Source organism: Callorhinchus milii, unplaced genomic scaffold (genome assembly GCF_018977255.1).
Source record: "Callorhinchus milii isolate IMCB2004 unplaced genomic scaffold, IMCB_Cmil_1.0 Scaffold1, whole genome shotgun sequence".
Lineage (NCBI taxonomy): Eukaryota > Metazoa > Chordata > Chondrichthyes > Chimaeriformes > Callorhinchidae > Callorhinchus > Callorhinchus milii.
The window spans coordinates 86,256,840-86,276,622 of record NW_024704742.1 but is presented as its reverse complement, the minus strand read 5'-3'; the positions used below and the strand labels follow the sequence as shown (position 1 = coordinate 86,276,622).

Here is a 19,783-nt window from a genome sequence, read left to right as displayed (position 1 = left end):
CTTTACCACTGCCTCTTATTAGGTATTACGATGCAACTTGCAATAACAACAACAACTTGTATTTATATAGAGCCCTTCATGCCGGATGGTATCTCGGAGCGCTTAACTTAAGAAACTTAATGGGAAATATTTTCCGCTCAGAAGTCCTCAACAAAGGGTTCACACGAAGACCCAATCCACAGATGCTGACATGGATTTGGTAAGTTGTTTACCGTGTTGTAGAGTTCCTCAAGTCTAGAGATGGTAAGGAAGCGATGCATGCTCACACCGTTCTCTATCAGCAGCTTCACAAAGTCCACCCTGTCCAGGACCAGAGCATCCAGCATGGCCTGTTCCAGGGATCCCACCTAGAACACAACAAAAACTTCAATGTCTCACAATGTACCTCTTGATTGTATGAGAGTAAGTTACTCTATCCCATTGATGCTAATTGATTGCCACAATGGCTAAATGGCTGCTACTTATGACTATAAATACAGCCACTACTTATGGTCAGCCGTGTGTCTGAGACCCATCACTATGCTTAGGAGTATCCAAACCAGACTGAGCGCTCCACTATGTATTCCACCTACACATGGAAATTTCTCTGGGTCTGGAATGAAATGCATACTCTCTCCCTGGAGGAACATATTCTGCTTACCTAATTTCAGAGATTTAGGTGCAAATTAAATATAATATAATAATATAATCGTTGCATTTGATATTGCGCCTTATCACGTCTTCGTGACGTCTCAAAGCACTTCAGACAATACTGTAAAGTAAATTGATTGTATATTTTGTGGGTGAAAATATACAGTTAGGAAGAGCCAAGACATGGGGACCTCAGAGTGTGCGTTGGGGTAACTGCTGGAGTCTAACCAGCTAAAACTGCATAGCTTGCCATTGACATCACTGTCCGGCAAGCTTTCGCACTGCTTGTCCAGCGAGGTCCACCCTACCTGTTGGGAATTTGGCTTGCAGGATTAACAGGATTCAAGTGGGAAGCATCCATGGTCCCAGTCAGGCATCCTAAATTCTACTTGTCAAATGCTTTGGTACGATAAAATTATATGCTTGTACTTTAGCACTTACTAGTCATTATACCTGCTGTGTGTAACGTTGGCAATATACTGAGCATAAAAGACTGTGATATTTTATCCAGATTGAATCTTTTCCAAAGATTATTTTCCAGCATTTGCTTTCAATTTGGCGGTGGATTGAATAAATTAAATATGTTTTGTAACAGACAAGTACATGATGGGACACGGTGAAACAATTATAAAAGCACAAAAAAAATTCTCCTGCAAAACGTAATAATAATACTTGCATTTGATATAATCACGTTGTCAAGGTATCTCAAAGTGCTTCACACAGAACTTTACTGGGAAGTGTTGTGACTTCATAATTGCTGGCAAATAAAAGTCTCAGGCCAGTCTCCACTACCAAACTTCCTAAACAAGTCTCTTGTAATACTCTTTTCTGCGGTGCTCTTCCTGCAATCCCCGCATTTGAAAAACAAGTATGTTGCATTAAAATTGCAATGGCTTCATAGGTGACGTGGTATTTTGCAACCTGCAGTACTTAACAACTAATGCCCCAAATTCCTCATTTGTAGTACTACTATTCATAATAATAATAGTAATAATCCTTGCATTTGATATAAAACTTTTCACGTTTTCCAGTCATCTCAAAGTGCTTCACAGAATATAAGAACATAAGAATTAGGAGCAGGAGTAGGCCATTCGGCCCCTCAAGCCTGCCCCGCCTTTCGATAAGATCATGGCTGATCTTCTGACCTAACTCTAATTACCTGCCCTATCCCCATATCCCCTAATCCCTCTATTTTTTTAAAAAATCTATCAGTCTCAGCCTTGAAGATGTTTAAGGACTGAGCATTTACAGCCTTCTGGGGTAGTGAATTCCATAAATTCACTACCCTCTGAGTGAAGAAATGTTTCCTCAACTCTGTTCTAAAAGGCTGACCCTTAATTTTAAGACTGTGACCCCTGGTTAGAGATTCTCCTACCAGGGGAAACAGTCTCTCAGTGTCTACTTTATCCAGCCCTTTAAGAATCTTATATGTTTCAATAAGATCTCCTCTAATTCTTCTGTACTCTAGAGAATATAGCCCTAGTTTATTCAGCCTATCCTCATAGGTCAGTCCCCTCATCCCAGGAACTCACCAAGTGATTCTATGCTGCACCCCCTCTAAGGCAAGTACGTCTTTTTTTAAATAAGGAGACCAAAACTGCACACAATACTCTAGGTGCGGTCTCACCAAGGGCCTGTAAAGTGAAACATTATACTGTATACTGTATATTTGTGGGCGAAATATAGCAGCCAAATTGCACACAGCAGTGTCCCACAAGCAGTCATAGATTGGAGTGACCAATTTATTATTTTTTTTCTTGAGGGATTATTATTATTATTAGGCGTGTGGAGTAAGGAACTTGTTCAAGGTTTCGCCCTGCCGGGAATCGAACCCAGGTCTCTCTCTTGAGAGGCGAGTGCTGTAACCACTGAGCTACAGGACTCCATATGTAGATTGGTGACCACCTTCGTGTGTCAGTCTGGCACAATGGTAGCACTTTTGCCTCTGAGTTAGAAGGTTGTGGGGTCAAGTCCCATATAGGAAACTTGGAAACACATAGTCTAAGTGCTGGGGATGTGTTGCATTGTTGAAGGTGCCGTCTTTCGGATGCGACGTAAAGGCCTGTCTGTCTGTTCAGGTGGATGTTAAACATCCTATTTCATTATTCAAAAAGTGATTGAAGATTCTCCTGGCATCTTGGCCAACAATCCCCCAAAATAAAATTGATCACTCCCTCCTTTGCTGATTGTGGGACATTGCTGTGTGGAAACTGGCTGCCGGTTTCATCCACAAAATACAGTCAATCCACTTTCCAGTATAATCTGTGAAACACTTTGAGTTTTGAGATGTCTTGATGATGACTCTATGCCAAATGCAAGGATTATTATTATTTTTATTATTGTTAAGGGTAATAAACTCCTGAGGCTCCAAATCTTCAAAGTCTTAACCTTAAGCCATCATCTTAAAATTTAACGCTGTGCAGAAAATTTTGGAAAATTCTTAAATTTTTGTCTCAGTTTGGAAGCAGGTTTCATGCAGTTGTTAAACAATATTGTGGAAAATTGGTTTCCAAATTAACCCTGGATTTAAGACTGTTTTCAAAAATTTCTCACCGACTACGATCAAGATAAAGTTTGACAATCATGTACGCCTGCCTTTAATGCACCTTGCCAGCAATCTACTATTAATCTGCAGAGGACGCTGTTTCCTAAGTTTTAAATGCATCACGTAAAACCAAACATTGAAACTGCATAAAAATAAAAGGGATCTGGAGTCAAATTAGGATTTGAAGAAACAAGGATTCCACTGTTTCATCATCTGTTTTGCAAAATGTACTGCAAAGGAATAGAACCCTCCACCCGAATAAAAATAAATAGAAACATAAAACTGTGAGGACGATGGAAAGCAACACAATACCGTACACAAAAAGATTCCGCTGGACTATCCCGTTTAGTGAAAGTTTTAATCGTTTTCATAGGTCGTTAACTAAATAAGGAAGGGTACTTGCAATTCCTTTTGTCCACGTGCATTTTACACGTGGTTTACAAACCTGCAAATTGGACCCCAACATTGCCACTGAGGTTGGGACGAGCCCACATGGTCCTGTTAAAGACAGGATTAAAGGTGGAGGAGTAGTTATTTTTCTCCGCGATGTATATAAAACTCTGCATGACATTGTGCACCACTTAAACACAAGGACAAAAAGATGGCAAAATTACCTACAAGGGCCTTGAACATCATTTAGTGCTGCAGAAGGATAATTCCAATGGCAAGACTTGCTTGCGACAGGATGGAGATTTTGAATGATTTTTTCCATTCAGGAAAATTCAGACTCTTGCTGGACTTTGCCAAAATGAGAGAGCTGGTACTGTATCTGACTTTGGGTTTTAAGTAAGAGATATCGAACGTCAGCCCAGGAATACCTGGCTTGTGGTGGCCAAGCCTTCATAATGACATTGCATTTTGATCATTTGTGTATAAAACTGCATGACATTGTGCATGGCATGACATTGATGTCAACTCTTCATCCAATCATTGTGAAACAGGATTCACCAAGTATTGCATTGTTCACCCACTGTGGAGCCCTGTAGCTCAGTGGTTAGAGCACTCGCCTCGCAAGTGAGAGACATGGGATTGATTCCCGGCAAGTTTCCTTACTCCACACGCCTCTGTTTACCTAGCAGTAAGTAGGAACACGGTTGTTAATTGATTGGCGGATCACTTTTCTGAGGATAATAATCCCTCAAGAAAAAAACCAATAAGAATTTGGTTATTCAATCCACGACTGTTTGTGGGACACTGTTGTGTGCAATTGGCTGCCGCATTTCGTCCACAAATATACAGTCAATTCACTTTACAGTATATTCTGTGAAGAGCTTTGAGACTTCTGGAAGACGTGAAACGCGCTACATCAAATGCAAAGATTATTATTAATAGGAAATGTGAGCTAGGTTTAGGCCGTCGTTTGTTTTACCTTCTTGACGATGAGTTGCTGAAATAGTAATCCTGCTCAGTAATGTGTTGGTGGCAGGATGATTGGTGCTTCATTGTCAGCCCCTCCACTTTCATGACATTTCTCATAGCCCTAAAGGTGCAAGCTAAAGGTAGCCTAAGAGTGTTATATGGAAGAGGCTGACAGCTTGCATGGTACATGGTAGTTGAGCCCGAGTGATTTGATGCTATGATCAACACTACTTCTTTAGCCAGAGAGTAATTAACAAGTAGAACAGGTTACCAGAAGGTGTGGTTGAGGCCAGGACACTGGACTCACTTAGAACATTGTAATGATGTAATGGGAGGACAGCAGGTTAGCTGTTCTGGAAGGGTGAGATCAAATGGTCCAAGGGGCCTTCTTCATTCGAACTCTCTTGTATGAGTGATTAATGCACAGTGGTGTTTTGGCTCTGATGTTCTAACTTCAATTGGCTGCTGAATATGTAATCAATCAATGAGAAGTGTAACTTCTATTCAATTAATAGCAAACAAGCTATGCAGCAAGAACAAAAGTTATCTCCAAATCAAACACTTTTTGGTGACTCACCTTCTGTTGTTTGAGAACAACGCTGTTTGAGGATTTCTGTACTATAACCATGCCAAAAAAACAGTGCAGCCTCCCCCAAACCAGCCGAATTAACAAGACTAGTTAATATTTACTGATCAAAGCGATCTTTATCTTTCCAGTGACTGCATGAAGAAAAAGTAAATTTGTTCACCCTGGGCGAGGAGGTGTTTAGGTTCAGTGACTCTGATGGTGTGAGCTATCATGAGTTGAACATCCGTCAATCAATATTAACAAAATAGCTACCTTAGAGATATGAGGAATGTCTTGTCATTGTGTTTAATTGCTTTAAGTGTTTGCAAGTTATAGTGAACGCAATGTCCTAGGTTCCAGGAGGATGGTTGCCTGGAACTATGCGTCACAGAGCAATAGAGCAATGTGAGGAATTGTGGTCTGAAGACTAAGGGAGAACAAGGTCAACCGGATCATTTAATGTCTCCAGGCTTACGGAGGGTCAACAATGAACCCTGTGTGGTCTCTATCAAGCTCATAGCAGCCTGGAGCCTGTTGTTACAACTAAGTGAAGCCATTTGATCCCAAATACATATAGGCTTGAGATTATCATAGGTGGAACAATATCAGAGCAACACAAGGTGAATCCCAGAAAATGACAGTGAAGATACAACATCAAGATAAAAGAGGAAAGATGTCCAATCTCGCTAATTTAAATGCATTCCAGCATATATATGTTAAAAATCTGAAAATTCATGAAATTAAACAATTTAAAACACAATTCTGTTATTACAAGGCAATCCTGTTATAACACAGTTATCTGGGTCCACGATACAGGAATTGATGTTGGTAAAAGACCGATGACCTGAAAGTCCACCATTTTGACTTCTGAGGCACTAAAAATGTCTGAATTCCAGGTCAATAGATCGTCGCTGACATTCACTACTTGCATTCCATGTGTGGAGCATACAAAAAGTGATGCCAGTGATGACACAATGACTTGATATCAAGTCAGCCATTTTTATTTTGGCGCAGGAGCTGGTCAACAGAGAGGAAGTAAAAAGGAACAAAGTCTCAAAATACAAAACTAATGGGCGATCAGTATGAGATGGTAATATGGAAGGACAATGAAGAGTAACAACGTCTACTGTACCGGCCACTGTTGTCCATATATAAAGATTTGGCTCCGAGCAATGTCGACTCTGTTCCAAGCTAAAGCCAGACTGAGTTGATCTGGCGCTGAGGCATTGGCTCCTATTTACAGGGAGAAAGAAGAAAGTGCTGTTGTTAAATGGAATTTAATCACACTGTTAGGAAGCACAGTGTTCTTACTGACCACTCTCAAAGATTTACAGAGAATGTTACCACAGGCCACTCAACCAACCAGACCATGATGGTGATTATACTCCACATGAGTCTCCACCCACTCCTTACTCCCTCCCATACCCTTCTATTCTAATCTTATTTAAATAAAATTGGTCATTCATTTCATGGCGGGTTCTGGGACATTGCTGTGTGCAATTATGCTGCTGAGTTTGCCTACAAATTAATTTCATTGTCTACAAATTAATTTCACTCCATTTAATTGTAAATCCTATGAAGCGCTTTGAGACATCCTTCTGATGTGATAAAAGGCTATACCAAATGCAAAGATTATTATTATTCCCCTCTCCCGAAAATGAAGGTCTAGATTTCACTTAAATGCATCTATACTATCTGCTTCAACCACTAGTACAGGCTGCGAGTTTCACAATCTCACTGCCATCTGAGTGAAGTATTCCTCCTTGATGATGAGTTGCTATCTTATACTTGTATCGCCTGGTTACATACCCCCAACAAATGGGAACAGACTAATTTATACTGTTATTGTATGGTCAAACTCATATAGAAACATGTGTTAACAACACAGCACATAACATTACGCGTCTAGTTTGTAACACCTAGGTATCAGGGCTTTGTCTTGCAGGTTTGAAAACTTACCTACATCTCCAAGTCCCATTAATGAGCCAGACAACCTTCAACGATGACTTAGAGGTCACTGGAGATCTGGCTGGCTTCCAGGTGTGGAGCCAGTGGAGCCAATTTGCCCCCACTAAGACACCGCCTGCCTCCTTTCCCCTTTCCTATAAATACCATCCTCACTGAGTAGTGATCCAACTACAGCATTTGTCAATTGGCTCTTTCAAATAGAGTTAATATTTTCTTGGGAATGGAATGAAAGATTAGGAAATGGGATACAAACAGTATACAGGCTATTCTTAAGCTTGGTGATGGGTTTCCACGAGTGTCAGATACCTGGCTAACCAAAGAAAAAAATCACTGCACTGTTTAAATTGTGGGTGATTGGTAAAAGGATTGGCAAATAGTGAAACCCAGATGTGCCACAGTCAGTCTGACACCTCAGACTTTGGTCTCGGTGAAGATAGGATTCATCTGAGTTTCAAGAGGATCAGCCACAACACATCGGCATTTGAATCTTATAAATTGTTGGACCCTTCCCTCATCTCCTTCAAGGTTTGTCTGAAGACCTTTCTCTTTGATTGCACCTTTGGTCAACTTTTCCCCCTCCTTGGCCCCTACTCCTCATGAATCCAACCCTCATCTTGGGTGCAAACCTTCAACTGTCCAGCACCTCCTCACAATTGTGAAAGGCACTATACAGATGCAATTTGTTGTTGTGACTCCCACAGTACACCTTATGTTATCTCATACTGTACCAGAACACCTCGGTGATACAGCAGTGGTGCCATTCCACTCTATCGCACTTAGTTTCCTATGGACATTATACATTTTAGTTATTAATAGCTTTTAATATACAGTCCAGGCTGTATATTAAAATAAAACTACAATAACAATTGCTATTATTAGACTGTTGCTCTTCTACAATAATTGGACATGCTTTATAAAGAGTAAAATTTTGTACAAATTTTCTGTGTAGTATAATCAATTTTTTCGCATTATTGACATCTCCTGTATATGCCCCTGCGATTTATTGCATTGCATTACTATTAGATATTAATTAAATGCAACACTTTTTTATACTCCGGATTGGTTGCCCTTCTCTGACAAGCTGTAATTGTTCAGAGTGTGGCTTCCAGTTCAGCATGTTATGTTCTGAACGTGGGAGCAGTCATCATGAAACATTTTTACGTCCCCATATAATTCTCCAGGGTCTTCACTGTGGAAGCTTAGAATTAGAAAAAAAAACTACAATAGCAATTGCTATTATTAGACTGTTTCTCTTCTACAATAATTAGACATATGTTTTACAAATGAGTAAAATTGAGTACAAATTGCCTGTGTAGTATAATCAAGCCCCAACCTGTTTTTTTTCCCCCTGCTCCAGGAAAGTGTTGGTGCAGTGCTGCGCGGTCTGGAGTTGGCCAGGAGAATGAACATCAGTTCATTGTGTATGTGCGAGACACAAATGTCAGAATTTCAGAAGGGAGCATTCACAAATAAAATACGTTTTCCCCATTTAATGCATCAAATAGGATCAGCGGCAGATACACAGTAATATTATCAGCTAAGTAAGGATTTTGGTAATACAATCGAGAATTCAGAGATGAGTCCTGCTGATGCTCTGGCAGTGCCTGGATATCTGTGTCTGCAACATTCAGGCACTTTTAACACCCGCGGGAGGTGTGAAAGCGGGAGTTTAGCTGTGTGTGTAGATATGATAATAATCCTTACATTTGATATAGCCCTTATCACATTGTCGAAATGACTCAAAGGGCTTTTCAAAATTTACCGTAGAGTGTAGTATTTTTGTGCAGTCAATGAGCAATGACCAATTTTATCTGGGGGATCGATGGCCAGGACACCTAGAAAAACTCCCTTTTACTGCCTTGGGCCATGGGATCTTTAACGTCCATCTGAACAGTTAGACAGAGCCTTAGTTTAACTTTTTAAAGCACCATCATTCCCTGGTGTGTGTTCCCTGGTGTGTTCCCTTTTGACACTTATTAAAGACTGTCAAGAATCTAAGAGCATGCTTTATGGAAATCTTTATATAAACCCAGGTGTTTCTGCCAGGACTTTCTACAATACTGCATCAAAGGATTGTATTGAATAACAATTAGAACAGTTGTCTTCCAAATACTTTTAAGAGCCAAAAATATCTTTTTAGCAAAATCAGATATGATGTCAGGCTATTACACTTCATTTATCAGGGTGACTTGGTTATAATAATAATACTTGAATTTGATATAATGCTTTTCATATCTTCTAGATGTTTCAAAGCTCTTCACAGAATATATTGAAAAGTTTATATATTGGCTGTATATTTTGTGGGTGAAATGCGGCAGCCAATTGTGCACACCAGCGTCCCACAAACAGTTGAGGATTGAGTGACCAAATTATGAATGTTTTTTTTTCTTGAGTGATTATTATCAGGCGTCTGGAGTAAGGAAACTTGTCCAAGGTTTCGCCATGCTGGGAATCGAACCCAGGTCTCTCGCTTGTGAGGCGAGTGCTCTAACCACTGAGCTACAGGACTCCCTAAGCTTGTTACTAGTTACACTGCATTTTATTGAAGTTAACTCTAATAAAATCAAATCACAATTAAGATTGTTCAGGTATAATTCGACTACATAGTATTGGACTGGTCGTCAACTGATTATTGACAAAACTGTGAATTGGTTTCTTTAGGCAAGATGGTATCCTGCTAATCACCAAAGCGGGAAGTCCAGTGTGCGACTGTCCTGTGAGTAAAACTGCAGGGAAGAATTTCTCGGGAGGACCTGCCTACAGCACAGCCGAAGCTCAGTCAATGTGTTAATGAACTATAATGTCACTACCTGTGTTAATTAGCACCTCTGGTGATAGTTAACAAATCCTAACATCCCAATTTTCATTTAATCTATTTTTAAAGGTAGGTATTACTACTGTGTTTAAAGGGCTAGTCCATTGCATTCTTAACAATAATAATAATAATCTTTGAATTTGATATAGCACCTTATGATGGAGTCCTGTAGCTCAATGGTTAGAGCACTTGCCTTGCAAGCAAGACACCTGGGTTCAATTCCAGGCAGGGCGAAACCTTGGGCTAGTTTCCTTACTCCACACACCTAATAATAATCCCTCCAAAACCAAAAACAATAATAAATTGGTCATTTTCAATCTACGACTGTTTGTCGGAAATTGCTATGCGCAATTGGCTGCCGCGTTCGCCCACAAATATACAGTCAATTCACCTTATAGTGTGTTCTGTGAAGCACTTTGGGACGTCCTCCTGACGTGAAAAGCGCTATATCAAATGCAAGGATTACTATTATTATTATTATCACATTTTCAAGACATCTCAAAGAACTTCACAGAATATACTGTTAAGTGAATTGACTGTATATTTTGTGGGTGAAACACGGCAGCCAACTTGTCCAGTTACCAAGTGGAGAGCTGTGTTCTCTTAACAACACAGAAGACTTGAATCACTGAAATCAGAATGACCAAAGGAGTAGATTGAGAGATGCGTTTTAAAAATAACCTAATTGATGTAAATATGGGAGGTGCGACTGGCAGTGATGACTAATAATAATAATAATCCTTGGATTTGATATAGCAATTTGTCACTTCATTGAGACGTCTCAATGCACTTCACAGAATAAACTGGAAAGTTAATTGACTTTATACTTTGTGGGTGAAATGCAGCTGCCAATTGCGCACAGCATAGACAAACAATTGTGGATTGATGAACCAAATTTTTTTTAAAATTTTTTTGAATGGATTATTACCCCTGGAAAACGATCTGCCAATCGTCTAACAATTGCGTTTCTACTTACTACTAGGTAAACAGAGGCGTGTGGAGTAAGGAAATTTGCCTAAGGTTTCGCCCTGCCCAGGAATCAAACCCAGGTCCTCTTGCTTGCAAGCCAAATCCTCTGACCAATATGCTACAGGACTCCACAGACTCCAATTCTGTGGTCCCAGAGTCGGAGTACAGTGTGTGAGTAGGCTGGCCACCGAGAAGAGTGCTTGGGAGCATCTGCCTCCAGCACAGCCGAAGCTCAGTCAACGTGTTAATGATCTATAATGTCACAACTTCAATACCTGTGTTGATTAACACCACTGGTATTAGTTAACAAATCCTAACATCCCAATTTTCATTTCATTTATTTTTAAAGGTAGGCATTACTACTGTGTTTAAAGGGCTAGTCCATTGCATTCTTGACAAAGAACAACACCGGAAGCTTATATCACTGAAATTAGAAATCAGAATGAGCAAAACAGTCGAAGGAGAGATGAGTTTTAAGAATAACCTCATTGCTGTAAATATGGAGGGTGTGACTGGCAGTGATGGCTGATAGCTGTGAGCGCTCACTTTACTGGTCTCTTGTTCGTGTGGTGTAAGCTGCTAAGAACAGTGTGCTGCACAGCAAGGCAGCACCTGTCGAGAGTGACATGTCACAGCGAGGATGCAGCTGGGGAATTCTATTACCTTTCAGGAGTGCTGTTAGAATGGCTAAGTCGATGTCCTGGTGACCCTCTGAACCCATTCTGAAGACAGTGATCTGCAAATTGAAAGAAGAGAGTAAACATATTGGTCTGTGTATTCAAACCTAAACAGCAGATTGGGTCAGTATTCTCAAGCAGCAAGTTTTAATGAACTGCGTAAAGAACCTAAGAAAGCTAAGGGATGAGAAAAAGACTGTTCAGCCCACTAATCCCACTTCTTCCAAAAGCGGTTGCAATTTAATTCTACCCCTCTTATTCAACCGCCTGATGAACAATCTGTCCAGACTCTCTGACCTCAAAATGCAATCACGTGATAGTTCAAAATAACTACTGAGTTTAAAGGGCTGAAATCAGAATCATCAACAGAATAGCTTGAGAAACGTTTTTAAGAACAACCTCATTGTTGTAAATATGGAGGGTGGCAGTGATGACTGCAATCCAGCTGGCTGTTTTCTGCAGAAAACAACATCATGATAACTTGCTTGCTTACTCTGCCCCAGTCTGCTGCTTCATTTTTAACACTTCTATTATATTACATTTGCCTTCATTAAATATCCATCTGCCAGTATGAGATTGAGAGATTGCTCCAGATCGTATTGAATGCAATCTGAAACGTTCCTTTTTTATTGGGTCATATAATAATTACATTTTCTGAGCTTCTTTTTAAAAAGAGGGATCTCGTAGTTTTGAATAGGAACAGCTAATTCTAATCCTGATTGTCTTTATGCCGTCTCCTAGATGCAATTTCATGACTCACAATAGCAGAAATGTTATTTTTCAGACGCAGTGGAGATGTTGGTAAGTACGTCTCGAAAGCTTTGCTTAACAACCTTCCAGAGGCGCTGTTGATGGGGAAAATTGTTATCTGTGACCGGTCACATAAAGCAATTTCAAGGTTGTTCTGCAAACATTTGCAGCAATGTTTGAAGTGAACCTGCAATTAGCACATTATATAGTTAAGCAGTGGAGAACTGACTGCATAATTTCCGCTCGGAGGAGAATGTGATGCTGAGGCAGTCTTCACCCCCAGCTCAAAACCAGGGAGACAACTCAGGAAAATCACATCAGGGTTGGGCTAATAGGTATGAGCCAAACAGAGACATACACTGATGTGCAATGAATTTAGCCACCTTCTGATAATTAGCACATCCACTGGTCCCTGGGTGTGCTTGAGGCAGATGCCACACTGGCAGTCTTATCAATGGTTCAAAGAGCATGCTGAGAAACTATAAGCAGTCAAGCATTGGACTTCTGGATTGTACATTTGTAGCCACAATATTTGCTCTTACAGTAGATGGCAACGCCTATTCACAAATCCATGATCCAGTTGTATATTGTGTTCCCTGTGCCTTACCAATTCATCTCCATCTCCCAATCTTGCTGTGACCTTTCTCACTATTCAAGCAAACCCCAGCACAGACTTAATAATAATTCTTGCATCTGATATAGTGTGTCAAAATGCCTCAAGCACTTTATGGTAGTAGACTCTGAATTTGTAGGTGATTGTGGCAGTTAATTTTCGAACAGAATTATCTCACATAGAGCCATGACCAATTTAACTGACGGATTGTTGGCCAGGACTTCGGAAAAAACTTCTTTCGCTTTTTGAACAGTGCCATGGAATATTTAATGTGTACCTGAACAGGTAGGAAAAGCACAGAAACTTTACAGGCTAGTGGGAAAATCCTTTAATCCTTCAGTGCCTCACCTGTATCTTCAGCCAACAAACCTAATCGGTGATTTCACCATCTTCAAACCTTGGGTCTTTTTATGTCTTAAATCTATCCAGTGGTACCGACTGTGGTGTCAAAGCCAAAGTTCTGAAATTTCACTCTGACTGAGGACAGTCAAGCAATAACAGTTTTCAGCGATGTAGTAATTATCACATTCACAAGTTGCGTTTTCCATCCCCTTATCTTTTGAATAATTTACATATCAAAATTGATTCTGTTGCCCTCACAGTTACATTTTTTTTACACACATCTCATTACTCTCAGAATGAGCCAATTCCATTTGCATTACCTAAAGCTGCAATGCAAAATCCTGTATGGAGTGCAAAATGTGGCTTTGTGTTATTCTGCAGTGAAGTATCTGCCTTATGCTAGCCTGCCTCAGTTGGTAGGACTCTCGCCTCTGAGATAGGAGGTTGTCGGCTCAAACCCCACTTTGGGAACTCACAATCTAGGCTGATGCTGCAGTGCTATTGCTGGTGGCGTGCTCCAGTGTCATCCTTTGGATGAGATGTTAAACCAAGCCCCTTTTTAGGAGGAACTGCTTTATGAGGAAAGTAATGAGATTGTGGAACTAGTTGCGTGAAATGGTGGTTGAATCAGATAGTATAAATGCATTTAAGAGGAAGCTTGACCTTCACATGAAGGAGAGGGGAGTAGAAAGGTACGGGAGAGAATAAGAAATGAGTAAAACTCATGTGGAGTATAAACACTGGCACAGACAGGTTGGGACGAGTGGTCTATTTCCAACTTGTATATCTTTTGTAACCTTGTTCAGGACATTAAAGACTATTTGGAAAAAAAAGAGAATTTCTACTGGCGTCTGAGCCAACAATCCTCTAAATAAAATTAGTCATTCACTTCATGACTCTTTGTGGGACAATGTTGCAGATTGGCTTCATTCACAAATATACAGTCACTGCATTTTACAGTATATCCTGAGATATCTCAATGAGGCAATAGATGTTATATCAAATGCAAAGATTATCATTATTACTATGAAGGAGGGGGAGTTTGTGTGTTACACTATGGATGGAGGGGAGTGGATGAGTGTTATATCATGAGTGGGGAGTATATGTTATATTAGGGAAGGAAGGGAGTGGGTTGATACAACTCTACAGGTGGAATGGACGCAGATATTTGAGCTCAGTGTAATGCAGCAGTAGGATTGAAATAATTCAGAATAATTTGTTCCATTAACTTGTAGAAAATAAAAATAAATCTTAATTTTGGGAACCAATAAAGCCACACACATCTACACATATATACAGACACACAGATAATGCTACTACAATGCATATCTACTATGACTGACATGTAGGTATATTGACCTAATGTAAGATAAAGTGCATACTATTTGCCTATAAATATTTAAATCCTTCTCGTTTCAGAATGGAACAGGGTTTGAACTCTGGATAAATTTTGTGCACTCCTAAAATAATGCCTATAAATATTTAACTCGTTGTCATTTCAGAGTGAAAGAGCTTCTCAGACTCTGAGTTTCATATAATAGGAAAACTATTCAGCAATCTGGATACAGTTTACAAAGAGATAAAGATTTCAGACCATGGTGACCTTTACCTAAAATGACTAATTGCCCCCAAAGCAGAAGGAATTAGCAGTACTCTAGGGGTTTTAGCCTCTGAATTTTAAAACAGCTTAACCTTACACCCCTTTATATATGGAAAGACATAGAAGCTACATTGATATAACCTGCAGCTTTTTATACAATGCTGTTGAGTATAGGTGCACAGCGTGGGTGTACTGTCCTCTCTGCAGACCTACACCAAGTAGCTTTGTATAAAGGTCAATCTGCAGTATGTAAGTACAGGCTGACCCCCCCCCCCCACAATAATGCAGTAGTTTGAGTCCATAAATTCAGACCCCGTTATAATGGGGATGGCTTCTAGGTACTTCAGGTCACCATTAATATGACTTCCTGCCCGTCAGTGACACTTCCTGCACAGTGCAGAAAAGTGCAGGAATCTGGCCACTCAGCGCTGGAAGCTGTTAATGTGCTGCACTTTCACTATACTGCTGGCCTGCCGAGCGATTGGACTATACTGAAGTGCGTTATAACAAGTGTCGGCCTATATTCACCAATCATCTGTCCTAGTGCTGGATACTCAATTCCACAGATAGTCTTTAGGAATAGATGTGATATTTGAAGCATTGACTGCAATATTTTAAATATGAAGACAAAGAAACCAGCAAATGCAGCAAATCTGGAGAAAAAAATTGAAATGATGGTAATCCAGAGCAGAATCAGAAAGAAAGATAGATTTGTGTTTGTTTTCCCCCTGAACTTCTCACCTATTTTTCTCGTTCAGCTGCCGACTTGCTCTGGATTTCCCGTAGTGCCTCAGCCGTGTTGCAGTGGACTCTGGCTTGGTTAGGTTTAGAAAATACTGGTGTGTTTCAGTGCAATGATAATTGAGGAATACTGAATAATTTAAACCAGAAATGTCAAAGACTATATGTGTAAACTTTGTCAAGCGCAACGGTGAGAAAATGATAAAAGGGTGAAAAACTTTTCATAACAGCTTTGATGTGATAGTTAACACATCAAACGTGTTATGGAGCATCACGTTTTTCCATCCACTCCTATAGACTGAATTGTGGAACTGAACACCCTGCCCAGCATTGTGATTTGATCTTAGGGCCCAGCTTAAAATATTTAATATAATAAATAATATTACATTTGATGTCAGGAGATTGTCTCAAATCACTTCACAGCATATACTGTGGAGTGTAGTGACTGTGTATTATGTAGGCAATCTTTGAATATTGCTCAACCGGCGTGATTCACAGGAAACTGACTGAGATAAAATGTCATCCTATTTCTAATTGCACCCAAGTGTCAATCTCTGTGATCAGAAACAAGAATGCAGCAACCAGGAGAATTCTTCAGATGCAACAACAACAACTTGCATTTATATAGCGCCCTTCAAGCTGGATGGTGTCTCGCAGCGCTGATTCATCCATCAGCCCAAGGTCAGAAACTCCCCACCCCTCCACAGGCTTGGCGTAATGGTGGTGTCTCCACTCTGGGCTGTGGCTGCTCCAGTCGTTTTCTCCATTAGCTGGTTTCTTGATCATACTGATGAAGTGGACAACTGCAGTGTGGAATGAACGAGCTCCACTCTGGAGACTCATCAGTGCTGGTGTGATGCTGAATGGAAATGAAATCTCTTCACTTAGAGCCCAATGACCATAATAAAAGCCCAGAGAATATGTTTTTTTATTCCATTTTGATTATCACGTTAAAATCCTGTTTGAAGGTATTACACAACTAATAATAATAATAATCCTTGCATTTGATATAGCGCTTTTCACGTCTTCTAGACGACTCAAAGTGCCTCACAGAATATACTGTAAAGTGAATTGACTGTATATTTGTGGGCAAAACGCGGCAGCCAATTGCACACAGCAGTGTCCCGCAAACAGTCGTGGATTAAAAATAGCCAATTTATTATTGTTTTGTTTTGGAGGGATTATTATTAGGCGTTTGGAGTAAGGAAACTTGCCCAAGGTTTCGCTCTGCCTGGAATTGAACCCAGGTGTCTCACTTGCAAAGGCTGTGTTAGAGTATCACGGTGCTTATATTTCCACATTCAGATACTGTACCTGGAGGTTAAATATTCTGGTGTCGTATTTGCATCTCATAGAATAGGCCAGTAAGCAACAAGTATATGGGTGGGGGCGGGTGGGAATTCTGTTGTATGTCATGTGATAGTTATCACATCACACATATTGTATTTTCTCCTCTCTCCCCAAATCCTTTGGAAGATTAGTTACAACTTGTCTATCAATTTGAGCTTTTAGTTTGTGCAATAATAATAATGATAATAATCCTTGTATTTGATACAGAGCCTTATCACGTCGGAATCACATCTCAAAGCATTTCACAGGATGTACTGTGAAATGGAGTAATGTGTATTTGTGGGCAAATATGGCAGCATAGTTACACACAGCAACTTCCCCAAAACAGCCACGAAGTGAGAAACAAATTTTATTTTATTTGGGCGATTGTTAGTCAGGATACCTGGAGAAACTCCTTTCTTTTTCAAACTGAGCTAATAATAAGTAATAATAAGACAATAATCTTTTCATTTAATATAGTGCCATCATTGAAATGTCTCAAAGCGCTTTGCAGGATTTACTTTGATGTGTAGTGACTGTGTAATTGTATACGAATACCTGGTACTGCACTCAAATTATCTGAAATTATGGCCTTTGAGAATCTCTACAAATGGGGCTATCAAAACCAAAGTCTGTAGATCTTTACAAGTTTCTCATAGATTTAGTCTTGATCTAGAAACCACCTCACTGAGGATAATCAGTCATGTGTTTTAATTTAGTGGAAAGCTTTACCGATTGATGCAATTGCATTCAATCGCATTGTGTGAATAATAATACTTCTTATTTGATGTAGAGTCTTTCGTGTCAGTAGGATGCCCCAAAGCGCTTCACAGGATATTCCATGAAGTGCAGTGACTGTGGTTTATGGGTGATGTCCCACAAACACCCATGGAGTTAATGACGAGTGTTATTTGGGGGATTGTTGGCCAGAACATCAGGAAAGAGAAACTCCCTTCTCTTTTTAAATAATGCCATCTTTAACTTTTACCTGAACAGGCAGATAGGCCTCAGTTTAGCATCTCATCTGAAGAATCTAAAGCTACACTCATCACTGATGGCATAAACAAAACGTTCAGTTCTCTTTGCATATACTTTATTCTGTCAACAAATGACAACCAGATATCAATTTGGCTCAGTTGGTAGTACTCCAACTTCTGTATCAGTAGATTGTGTGTGATGGCTTTGCTCAACAAACCAGGACTCCAATAGTGAGTAGAGTCCAGTAGAGCGTGTCAAGTTTGACTCTACTATCTAATGTAAAAGGAAAGGCAAATGCTAATATTACACTTTTAATGTGCTGTCGGATACCTCATCAGAGCATCAGTAGGGCAAAGGGTTTTGCACCATTAAGATCTTTGGGAAGTAAATTAAACCTGAGACAAGGAGTCAGCACGACCCTAAGGAAAAGACATTCAGAAAAGGAAAAGACATCCCTGGTAATCCTTTTATTACAAGGAGCTATTCCAACAGACAATTTGATCTCAAATGAGCCCTGAAAAACAATTACCCTGAAAGTCAAGGCACTTAATGTGGAAAGGCTCATTGTGGAGATTTTCTTAAAAAAATGTCTTCAGAATTGGACAGACTTTTTTTGTGTGAAATAAAGCAGAACATCTCACTCCCCCCGCCCCGTTCTGCTAAATGCAAAATCTTTCTTTCCATCTTCCACATTTAGCTTTCTATTTTCTGAAGCAATTACTGCAGCATAAGCCGATCTCTGTGTTAATCAGATTTGTGAGTGAATGAATAATGGCTATAACGGTCATTATTCATTCTCTCACAAATTTGATTAACACAGGAGCCTTTGTCTACGCTGATAATTTAAAGGTGAATAGGAGAGTGGATTTGGAAAGCTCTTCCTGCAAAATATTTCTTCATCAGAGACTTACCAATCAGATCCACCAATTTCTGCAGGGAACTCAGCACACACAGTATAGTGAGAATCTACGTAGAAAAGCTTTATTCTACACTCTGATTCCCTACCGTGTTCCACTGAGACTCACTTCCTTAGGGTTCCTGTGAGCAAATGCCTTTTGAAATGAGCTCTTCGACTCCTGAGGATTTCATAACATAATTTGGTTAAGCAAAGCAGGTTGGTTACACACATCAAAGTGGTGGTTATGAATATTTCTTATAAAGATTAGAATTAATGATTCCCAAAGAATGCAGTTCAAAACAGGTTTCTGCACTTTAATTGATAATTGCAATGGACTATGGGTTTGAGAGAAGGCACAAACGAATGCCTTCTTATAAAAGCACATTTTCAATTTGGTTTTAGTTGAACTCTTAGTTCTGTTTATTTCTGAAACCAACAAATGTGGCCTGAAGCCTGATTTCAATGACCAATGAACACAAACTTGATTCCAACAAAACTACTTTGTTCTGCACTGCGCAGCAGAATAAACCAGCACCCAGTCGTGACGTGACTGCTTACTTTGTGCTTTCTATTTACTCTGTAATTGGGAAATCAAGCTCTTAAAACATGATTACATTCATTTCAGCAGAATTACAGCTTTGCTAAATGGATTCATCAAACAATTTGCGAAGCGTGTTAATTAACACCTCAGTTACCGTTCTTGTGTTGAACGCTTCAATTATGATTTAGACCAATGTGCACATAATGCTATATTAAAGTCTCAAATTGTACAATGTTAATGCATGCAGTGTGTGTACAAATGTGTTTGAGAGTCTGCAGATCTGTATGATGCAGCCTTTTAATATTTTTTCCTTCATTAATTTCTCTCTTTAGTTCGTACAGTGAAGCCAGATGACTTGCAAAGTAAAGTTAACGTTTCCATAGAGACTAAATTGTTATTAATGAATTAGGTCTTGCAATATCTGTGGGGTCATATTGAGTAAAATTCCAAATGAAACTAG

General features: G+C 39.7%; 1 protein-coding gene across 1 annotated transcript in view; it reads right to left on the bottom strand.

The window, feature by feature from the left end:
• trpm3 (transient receptor potential cation channel, subfamily M, member 3) overlaps nucleotides 1–19,783 on the bottom strand; it is an 86,144-nt gene that overhangs the window by 33,507 nt on the left and 32,854 nt on the right. The window contains exons 9-11 of the mRNA XM_042346621.1: nucleotides 11,518–11,590; nucleotides 6,235–6,335; nucleotides 213–347 (exon numbers count right to left, since the gene is read on the bottom strand). Coding sequence (XP_042202555.1) covers nucleotides 213–347; nucleotides 6,235–6,335; nucleotides 11,518–11,590 — 309 coding nt within the window. The remainder of the gene's footprint in view (nucleotides 1–212; nucleotides 348–6,234; nucleotides 6,336–11,517; nucleotides 11,591–19,783) is intronic.